Genomic DNA, 10624 nt, shown 5'->3' on the forward strand with positions numbered 1-10624 from the left:
GGAACTTCTAACGGCCACCGGAGCTCACGGGTCCCGGCCCCACCCAGGGTCCTCAAAAAGGTGCCTCCGCTACACCCCACCCGGCGGCCCTCCATCTCCCCACAGTCTCCCTTCCTGAGGGCCCCGCGGGTGGCCTCTCGCCAGGAAGATGGGCGCCGGCCATGCCCGCTCCCCCCAGGGCAGACCCTCCATTTCTGGCCCACATGCCCGGGGCCTGGCCCTGCCCTATGGCGGGCACAGGACAGTCCCACAGCAGGGCGCACGCCACCGAGCCGGGGACGTGGAGTCCCGAGGAACAACGGGGTGGCCCAGCAGAACACAAGCCCTGGGGGGCCTCCCGCAGACCTCCTGCAGCCCCGGTCAAGGTCTTCCTTCGAAGGTCGCAGGTGGGCTCCCAGGTCCTGGGGTGGGCGCTGGCTGTGACCTCGTCCATCCCGTCCTTCCCGCCGGCTCCTGGGACTGGGCTCGGGGTCTCCACGCCGCGCAGGGTTTGGGGGAACCGCTCAGAGGAGAACACATGCACATTTCCACAACAACAGGCAGCGCTGGGCCTGAATCTATGCCCAGAAAGCACATGTTGAGCTCACGACACTGGCCCACAGAGACCAGAGCCTTGGCTGGCACGTGGCGCACCTCAGGGCTCTGCGGGGGGACGATGGCTAGGGTGTGTGTGTTGGGGGGAGGGGAGCGGGGGCTGGGGGGTTCCTTGACACCTGGGTCCCTCTGGGGCCTACAGGGACACATTTGGGCTTGCCAGTACAGGGAGCAACCTGCCCCAGGGGATGATGAATAGGGGTCCCCTCTCAGGAGGGAGGCCCAGGCACCTGGAGTGGCCCCTAATATGGGGCCAGTAGGCTGCCAGGCCTGGCCTCCCCCTGCCTCCAAGCGTGGGGGCCCTGGGGCCTGCTGAGCCTACTGGCCCGAGGTGAACCCCGGGGGGCTCATCTCTGCAGCCCCGTCCTCATTTCCCGGCTCTTCTGGGATGGGCTTGAGCCCCTCCTCGGGGGTCTCCTCGGCCTCCTGGCCTCCTGCCTGGGCGAGGCCCTCTGGCTCCCAGCCAGGACCTCCTGGGGCCACCGGGGAAGCACTGCCCATCCGGCCAGGCATGGGGACCCCGGGGGCATCTGAGGGTCCTGCCTGACCTAGGCCCGCAGGGGCGGCAGCACTTCCATCTTCCTGAGTGGCCGCGGACGCCTTGCTGGTCTCCCCAGGGCCAGGGGCTGCCCTGGCGGCACCATGGTCTTCAGGGTGTGCCCTGGCGGCACCATGGTCTTCAGGGGCCGCCTCGCCAGCCTTGGCAGTGCCGGCAACTGCCGCACTGGCCTCCTCACGTGACGGGTGGTCCTCGGCGCTCCCTTCCTTGGAACGGGCGGCCTGGGCGGTGCTATCTTCACCGGCCGGGGAGGCCTTGGTGCCATGTGCAGTGGTGCCTGCGGTGATGGCCTCATGGGCCGGGGCGGCCTGGGCGGCTGCTGCCAGGACTGCAACGTCCACACGGGCCTCTTCCTGCCCTGGGAAGTGCTCCCTGCTAGCCGGGTCGGCGTCCCAGGCCTCGGTCTTCTGGATGAGCCGCAGCATCCCCGCAAAGCCGGGAGGCCTCCTCATCAGCCGCCTCCTCCTCAGCGTGTCCCGGAGCGTGTCGTTCAGCCGGGCCCGCGTCAGCACCTGCCGGGCGCGCGCCTGGTCCGCCATGGCCGGGTGGATGGCCCCCTTCTCCAGGGCCGACTGCAGCAGGCCTTCCAGGCGCATCACGTACGCAGAGAGAGTCTCCTGGGGCCGCTGGGCACAGGTCACGAACTTCAGCCGAGCACTCCCCCGGGGGTCCTTGTTCCCAAACACCTGCACCAGCGCGGCCAGGCAGTCCTGGGCAGCCAGCTCGGGATCTTCCGCCAGGAGGCCGCGCAGGAGGTCCAGCGCGGGGCCGCGCAAGCTCTCCACCAGCCTCCTCCTCCTCTCCCTCTCAGACACGTGGCGCCACAGGTGCAGCGTGTGGCTGGCCTGCTCCAGCCAGCTCTCAGAGGACCCTTCCCCGTGGCCCGGCTCTTCCATCCCAGAGAAGGTTCCCAGCTCCTGGTAGCCCATGCTGTCCAGCACGGGCTGCGAGGCCTGCCTCCACTGCTGGGTCCCGGGCCCTGCCTCACCCATGGCGCCTGCCGCTGTCACAACTGCTTCCTCAGGCGCAGCCGTTGCCCCGCCCGTGGGTCCTGCCATACTCAGAAGTCCTGCCACGCCTGCAACATTTCTGTAACCTGCAGCTCCTTCCTCATCTGACTCAGCTCCTGCTTCACCTTCAGCTCCTGCTTGACCCTCAGCTCCTGCTTGACCCTCAGCTCCTTCCGCACCTGCAGCTCCTTCCTCACCTGCAGCTCCCTCCTCACCTGCAGCTCCCTCCTCACCTTCAGCTCCCTCCTCACCTTCATCTCCCTCCTCACCTGCAGCTCCTTCCTCATCTGACTCAGCTCCTGCTTCACCTTCACCTCCTGCTTCACCTGCAGCTCCTTCCTCATCTGACTCAGCTCCTGCCTCACCTGCAACTCCTGCCTCACCTGCAGCTCCTTCCTCGCCTGCAGCTCCCGCCTCATCTGAGGCTCCCTCCTCACCTGCGGCTCCTGCCTCACCTGAGGCTCCCTCCTCACCTGCAGCTCCCTCCTCACCTTCAGCTCCCTCCTCGCCTGCAGCTCCCTTCTCACCTGCACCTCCCTCCTCACCTTCATCTCCCTCCTCACCTGCAGCTCCCTTCTCACCTGCACCTCCCTCCTCACCTTCAGCTCCCTCCTCACCTTCAGCTCCCTCCTCACCTGCAGCTCCCTTCTCACCTGCACCTCCCTCCTCACCTTCAGCTCCCTCCTCACCTGAAGCTCCCGCCTCACCTTCAGCTCCCTCCTCACCTGCAGCTCCCTCCTCACCTTCAGCTCCCTCCTCACCTAAGGCTTCCTCCTCACCTGTGTCTCCCTCCATACCTGCGACTCCCGCCTCCCCTGCAGCTTCCTCCTCCCCTGCAGTTCCTGAGTGACCTGCAGTTCCTGCCTCACCCGCCCTGCCAACCACTGCTTGTCCCTGGGGCTGCGCAGGGCAACTGGGTCTATCCTGTGAATCAGCATCAGGGGCCTGGGGCAGGCAGACCACAGTCCAGGGCCCTCCCTTGCCTGGTATCTGGCGGGGGAGCAAGCTTCGATTTAAACACTCAGCAAACTCGACCAGGGCAACACTCGACCCCAGCTCCTTTCTGTAGACCTTGCCCAGCACTCGGTACCTGCCCAGGGAACGCAGGGCAGCCTGCACAGCCTCCTGGAATTCCTGGTCTTTGCAGTCATCTGGGATTCCCAGGATGAGCAGAGATCGCTGAGCGTTCACGCCCATCGACCTGCACCAGTCCCGCAATACCGCCAGAGCCATCGCCATCTTCGAGGACCTGAGGGTGGGGGGAAGCGATCAAACAGGTGTGCACAGGCTGTTGAAGTGTGGGAATCGGCCTGTGGGTGCAAAGAGGAGAGAATCATGTTTGTGCCACACAGCCCACCCTAGTGCCCCTCACAGCAGCAGCCTGGAGCACCTCCCTGCCCTGTTTGGTTTGTTTGACTTTAGGAAACTTTTTTTATAAATTACATTTATTTACAAGATAGAAGGCTAGGGACTTCCCTGGTGGCGCAGTGGTTAAGAATCCACCTGCCAGTGCAGGGGACACAGGTTCGATCCCCGGTCCGGGAAGATCCCACAAGCCGCGGAGCAACTAACCCCACGCACCACAACCACTGACCCCAGCGCTCTAGAGCCCACGAGCCACAACTACTGAGTCCACGTGACACAACCTCTGAAGCCCACATGCCTGGAGCCCGTGCTCTGCAACAAGAGAAGCCACCGTAATGAGAGGCCTGCGCACCGCAACGAAGAGTAGCCCCCGCTCGCTGCACCTAGAGAAAGCCCGCGCGCAGCAACAAAGACCCAACGCAGCCAAAAGTAAAAATAAAATTTAAAAATAATAACAAAAGAGCACTTGTTGCGTACGACTCAAGAAACAATAATAAAGTAAAATAAAATAATTTTTTTAAAAAAGACAGAAGGCTCGTCACCTTTTCTACATTTCTGGCCTCAGTTTTAGGAAGCTGCCTTTTTCCCAAGGAATTTTTCAAGTCTTCCAATTTGTTAGCATAAACATTTCCATAATGTCCCATAATATTCCCCTATATCCTCTTTGTTAATGTACATCTGATCCGTAACGTTGGCCCTCTTTCATTCCTCATATTGGGGATCAGCGTTCTTTCTATGTTTCCGTGATTCATCGTTCTAGGACTTGCTCGGTTTCCTTGCTCTTTTGAAAGAAGCGCATGGCTTCGTTCACCGTGTCCATAATTTGCTTTCTATCACTGATTTCCTCTCTTAGCTCTCTTATTACTTCATTTTATGTTTCCTTTGCTCTTCTTCTTCTAGCATCTCTCAATGGACTGTTAGCTCACTGATTTTATGTCCTGACTCTTTTCTAACAGAAGCATTTAGAGGAATACAGTTTCCTCCTGTCGCTTTTTGCTGCCTCCCACTAATTTTGGTAAGTTGTGCTTTTTTAGTATTCACTTGGAAACATTTTCTAAGTCCCTCTGTGATTTTTCTCTTTGATCCATGGGTTTCCCAATATTTGAAGATATATTATCATTAGTACCATCAAATAAAATTCCCCCGTGATGAGAAAACTTATCATGGAAACTTGCAATACTGCTAAATTTATGGAGACTGTTTTACAACTCTGGTATGGCGTGTCCGGGTGAATGTGCAAAGCACCCTCGTAAAGAATCTGTGTACTCTGTGTGGAGGCCAGGGTCTTGCCCTGCCCACCGACCTCTGCAATTCCTGTGCCACCCGGACAGAGGCGACCTGAAGCTCTCGATGCCTAATGCAGTGGGCCAGAGCCCCTCCCTGGACCCCCACAAATCCATCTGCCATGGCCAACAGCCTCCACCAGATCACAGCAGCCCCAGCGCCTCCCCCTCTCAGCTTCACTTACGCCCCCCCCCCCCCGCCCCCCGTGGCCAGGCGGCTCCTCCCCGACCCCTCGCACTACATCCCCTCCATACACCCTCCCCCACCCACCAGCTGGTGGCGCTCCGCTCTGGGCCCTGGAAGCCGGGCGCCCCGCCATGCGTAGAGGTCAGACTGCCTCTCTCACCTCCCCACACCGGGGAGTCCTCCCCGGAGCACACTCAGCGCCAGGGGCTCTCGCTCTCGTACCCCAGACGCAGAGCCCACCCGTCTTGCCCCCGCCCACCCGGGAGCCGGAGCCCCCTAACTGCCACGAGCGTCCTCCCCCCCAACCCCACGCCCCGCCCCGCCGGGAGCTCCCCTAACGCCTACCGCACCCGCGCCCGGGAGTCCTCCCCATCGACCCCCGCCTCAGCCAGGAGTAGCTCCCCCTTCCTCCCGCCACACGCAGCAGCCGCTAGCCCTCCCCTCCCGTCTCGGCCCCGGGGGTGGGGCCCGCCCCTCCCGTCCCGTCCCGTCCCGTCCTCCCCACCCCCGCAGCCAGTCGTCCTCTCCTCTGGCCCCCAAGGCCAGCCCCACCCGACCAGCAGGAAGCCCTCTGCTCAGGCCCCCCCCCCACGCTTAGCCATTAGCCCCACCCTCTGCACCCCGACTCCAGAACGCCCCCCACCAGCCACCCCGGAAGCCAGCGGTCCTCCCCTCTCACCCGCTCACTGGGGGACCCTTCCCTCAGCCCCCCTTCAGCCCGCTACCCTCCGCCGCCGCTCCCCCACTCCCAACCGAGCAGCCCGTAGCCCTCCCCCGACCTCCACTCCTTCCCAGGGCCCCCGGTACCTGCGGAGTCCAGCCCCCGGCAGAGCCCCCGCCTGTCTCCTGACTCGCTCTGACTCTGTGGATGGCTCCGGAGTCCCGCTCACGAGGGGCTGAAGAGCTCGTCTCAGCAGAGCAGCCAGGAACTGTGCCGCCGACTGTCCCAGGCACTCTGTGCGAACGCCACGTGGGCTTCCGGGTGCTCCCGGAAGCCCCAGGAAGATGAGGGAGAAAGTTCTAGACGTCTCTTTACCGAGAAACTGGTTGGATCAGAAGAGCACGTGAGGAGGCGCTCTGCTACGGAAGCAGCAGTAGCCATGCGCACTGAGGGCCTGAGGTCCCAAGGCTTGGCGCCTCCGGAAGCGAAAGACACGCCCATTGGCCTTCCACCAATAGGAAGGCCTCCTGCGAGGCTGCGGAGTTGGGGGAGCGAACTTGGCGATGCAGAGCCCGTTGTGGCAAGTACGTCCATTTGTCTTTACAGGTGGTTTTCTACTGTGATTGATAATGTCATAAACCTATTCTTATTTCTTTGGTTTGTTTTAACTTTTGAATTTTATTTTATGTATTTTTTTATACAGCAGGTTCTTATGAGTTACCCAGTTTATACCTATTAGCGTACATATGTCAATCCCAATCTCCCAATTCATCACCCCCCCCGCCCGCCCCCACCATTTTCTCACCTTGGTGCCCATATGTTTGTGCTCTACGTCTGTGTCTCTATTTCTGCCCTGCAAACCGGTTCATCTGTACCATTTATCTAGGTTCCACATATGTGCATTAATACACGATATTTGTTTCTCTCTTTTTGACTTCCTTCACTCTGTATGACAGTCTCTAGATCCATCCACATCTCTACAAATGACCCAATTTCGTTCCTTTGTACGGCTGAGTAATAACTAATAGTAATAAAGCTCTTCTTTATATGGACTGGTTTCTTGTCTAGCTGTATCAACTAGCCATCTTCTCACATGGCACAAGAGGATGAGGCAGCCGTCTGGGGCCTCTTTTATAAGGGAGGTAATCTCATTCATGAGGGCTCCCCCCTCACGGGCTAATCACTTCCCAGGGCCTGAGGGAGGACTGAGGGGAGCCTGGACCCCAGGACAGAGTGGGACCTGGGAGGCCAAACGGCGGGATGAGCACGTGCAGCACTTCCTGACATCCGGGTCTCAGAGACGCTGGGGAGGGGAGTACGGGGCGGGGTCTCAGAGAGGCTGGGAAGTGGGTATAAGGGTCGGGGTGTCTCGTGGGCACGGGAGAGAATCCCAGGTCCTCCGTGGAGTCAAGGTGAGGGCCTGAGGGAGGACTGAGGGGAGCCTGGACCCCAGAACAGACCTGGCCCTGGGAGGCCATAGGGCGGAATGAGCACGTCCAGCACTTCCTGACATCCGGGTCTCAGAGACGCTGGGGAGGGGAGTACGGGGCGGGGTCTCAGAGAGGCTAGGGAGGGGGTATAAGGGTCGGGGTGTCTGGTGGGCACGGGAGAGAATCCCAGGTCCTCCGTGGAGTCAAGGTGAGGGCCCTGAGGGAGGACTGAGGGGAGCCTGGACCCCAGAACAGACCTGGCCCTGGGAGGCCATAGGGCGGAATGAGCACGTCCAGCACTTCCTGACATCCGGGTCTCAGAGACGCTGAGGAGGGGGAGCACGGGGCGGGGTCTCAGAGAGGCTGGGGAGGCAGTATAAGGGTCGGGGTGTCTCGTGGGCACGGGAGAGAATCCCAGGTCCTCCGTGGAGTCAAGGTGAGGGCCCTGAGGGAGGACTGAGGGGAGCCTGGACCCCAGAACACAGTTGGCCCTGGGAGGCCATAGGGCGGAATGAGCACGTGCAGCACTTCCTGACATCCGGGTCTCAGAGACGCTGAGGAGGGGGAGCACGGGGCGGGGTCTCAGAGAGGCTGGGGAGGCAGTATAAGGGTCGGGGTGTCTCGTGGGCACGGGAGAGAATCCCAGGTCCTCCGTGGAGTCAAGGTGAGGGCCCTGAGGGGAGCCTGGACCCCAGAACACAGTTGGCCCTGGGAGGCCATAGGGCGGAATGAGCACGTGCAGCACTTCCTGACATCCGGGTCTCAGAGACGCTGGGGAGGGGAGTACGGGGCGGGGTCTCAGAGAGGCTAGGGAGGGGGTATAAGGGTCGGGGTGTCTGGTGAGCAAGGTAGAGATTCCCAGGTTCTCCGTGGAGTCAAGGTGAGTGCCCTGAGGGAGGACTGAGGGGAGCCTAGACCCCAGAACAGAGTTGGCCCTGGGAGGCCATAGGGCGGAATGAGCACGTCCAGCACTTCCTGACATCCGGGTCTCAGAGACGCTGGGGAGGGGAGTACGGGGCGGGGTCTCAGAGAGGCTAGGGAGGGGGTATAAGGGTCGGGGTGTCTGGTGGGCACGGGAGAGAATCCCAGGTCCTCCGTGGAGTCAAGGTGAGGGCCCTGAGGGAGGACTGAGGGGAGCCTGGACCCCAGAACAGAGCTGGCCCTGGGAGGCCATAGGGCGGAATGAGCACGTCCAGCACTTCCTGACATCCGGGTCTCAGAGACGCTGAGGAGGGGGAGCACGGGGCGGGGTCTCAGAGAGGCTGGGGAGGCAGTATAAGGGTCGGGGTGTCTCGTGGGCACGGGAGAGAATCCCAGGTCCTCCGTGGAGTCAAGGTGAGGGCCCTGAGGGAGGACTGAGGGGAGCCTGGACCCCAGAACACAGTTGGCCCTGGGAGGCCATAGGGCGGAATGAGCACGTGCAGCACTTCCTGACATCCGGGTCTCAGAGACGCTGGGGAGGGGAGTACGGGGCGGGGGCTCAGAGAGGCTAGGGAGGGGGTATAAGGGGCGGGATCCTAGCCGGGCACAGGAGAGAATCCCAGGTCTTATGTAGAGTCAGGGTGAGAGCACTGAGTGTGGACTGAGGGGAGCCTGGATCCCAGGACCGAGTTGGCCCTTCCAGCCATAGGGCGGGATGAACAGTTGCAGCACTTCCTAATATCCGGGTCTCAGACACCCTGGAGAGGGGGAGCACGGGGCGGGGTCTCAGAGAGGCTGCAGAGGGGGTATAAGGGGCGGGGTGTCTGGTGGGCACTGCGGAGAATCGCAGGTCCTGTGTGGAGTCAAGGTGAGGGCCCTGAGGGAGCACTGAGGGCAGCCTGCAACCCAGAACTCAGTTGGCCCTGGGAGGCCGTCACGTGCAGCACTTCCTGACATCCGGGTGTCAGAGAAGCTGGGGACCTGGGATAAGGGGCGGGGTCTCATGAGGGCAGAGGGTAAAATGTCAGGTCCCTGGTGGACTAAGGTTAGGGCCCTTAGGCAGGACTGAGGGGACCCTGAGGGAGGACAAAAGGGACCCACCAGATCACCGCCCTTGCAGGTGGCCGAGGGAGGCCCCGGGGCGGGATGAGCACGTAGAGCAGTTCCTGACATCCGGGTCTCAGAGGCGCTGGGGTGGGGGAGCACGGGGTGGGGTCTCAGAGAGGCTGGGGAGGCAGTATAAGGGTCGGGGTGTCTGGTGGGCACAGGAGAGAATCCCAGGTCCTCCGTGGAGTCAAGGTGAGTGCCCTGAGGGAGGACTGAGGGGAGCCTGGACCCCAGAACAGAGTTGGCCCTGGGAGGCCATAGGGCGGGGTGAGCACGTGCAGCACTTCCTGACATCCGGGTCTCAGACACCCTGGAGAGGGGGAGCACGGGGCGGGGTATCAGAGTGGCTGCAGAGGGGGTATAAGGGGCGGGGTGTCTGCTGGGCACTGCGGAGAATCGCAGGTCCTGTGTGGAGTCAAGGTGAGGGCCCTGAGGGAGCACTGAGGGCAGCCTGCAACCCAGAACTCAGTTGGCCCTGGGAGGCCGTCACGTGCAGCACTTCCTGACATCCGGGTCTCAGAGACGCTGGGGAGGGGAGTACGGGGCGGGGTCTCAGAGAGGCTAGGGAGGGGGTATAAGGGTCGGGGTGTCTGGTGGGCACGGGAGAGAATCCCAGGTCCTCCGTGGAGTCAAGGTGAGGGCCCTGAGGGAGGACTGAGGGGAGCCTGGACCCCAGAACAGACCTGGCCCTGGGAGGCCATAGGGCGGGGTGAGCACGTCCAGCACTTCCTGACATCCGGGTCTCAGAGACGCTGAGGAGGGGGAGCACGGGGCGGGGTCTCAGAGAGGCTGGGGAGTCAGTATAAGGGTCGGGGTGTCTCCTGGGCACGGGAGAGAATCCCAGGTCCTCCGTGGAGTCAAGGTGAGTGCCCTGAGGGAGGACTGAGGGGAGCCTGGACCCCAGAACACAGTTGGCCCTGGGAGGCCATAGGGCGGAATGAGCACGTGCAGCACTTCCTGACATCCGGGTCTCAGAGACGCTGAGGAGGGGGAGCACGGGGCGGGGTCTCAGAGAGGCTGGGGAGGCAGTATAAGGGTCGGGGTGTCTCGTGGGCACGGGAGAGAATCCCAGGTCCTCCGTGGAGTCAAGGTGAGGGCCCTGAGGGAGGACTGAGGGGAGCCTGGACCCCAGAACACAGTTGGCCCTGGCAGGCCATAGGGCGGAATGAGCACGTGCAGCACTTCCTGACATCCGGGTCTCAGAGACGCTGGGGAGGGGAGTACGGGGCGGGGTCTCAGAGAGGCTAGGGAGGGGGTATAAGGGTCGGGGTGTCTGGTGAGCAAGGTAGAGATTCCCAGGTTCTCCGTGGAGTCAAGGTGAGTGCCCTGAGGGAGGACTGAGGGGAGCCTAGACCCCAGAACAGAGTTGGCCCTGGGAGGCCATAGGGCGGAATGAGCACGTCCAGCACTTCCTGACATCCGGGTCTCAGAGACGCTGGGGAGGGGGAGCACGGGGCGGGGTCTCAGAGAGGCTGGGGAGGGAGTATAAGGGTCGGGGTGTCTCGTG

At 62.1% G+C, this 10624-nt stretch overlaps 1 protein-coding gene across 1 annotated transcript; it reads right to left on the reverse strand.

Annotated features, from left to right (window-relative positions):
- Window positions 1–912: 912 nt before the first annotated feature.
- On the reverse strand, window positions 913–6368 carry LOC307180672 (paraneoplastic antigen Ma6F-like; the record flags this gene model as incomplete). The annotated part of the gene is made up of 3 exons (XM_079911038.1): window positions 5806–6368; window positions 2932–3473; window positions 913–2262 (listed from the first exon to the last, which is right to left on the reverse strand). Exons 2-3 carry the CDS (start codon window positions 3400–3402, stop codon window positions 913–915), a joined length of 1821 nt encoding a protein of 606 aa, XP_079767164.1. The 5' UTR covers window positions 3403–3473; window positions 5806–6368.
- Window positions 6369–10624: the final 4256 nt, after the last annotated feature.

The sequence above is a fragment of the Stenella coeruleoalba genome, assembly GCF_951394435.1.
Source record: "Stenella coeruleoalba genome assembly, chromosome: X".
In the NCBI taxonomy this organism is placed as follows: Eukaryota; Metazoa; Chordata; class Mammalia; order Artiodactyla; family Delphinidae; genus Stenella; species Stenella coeruleoalba.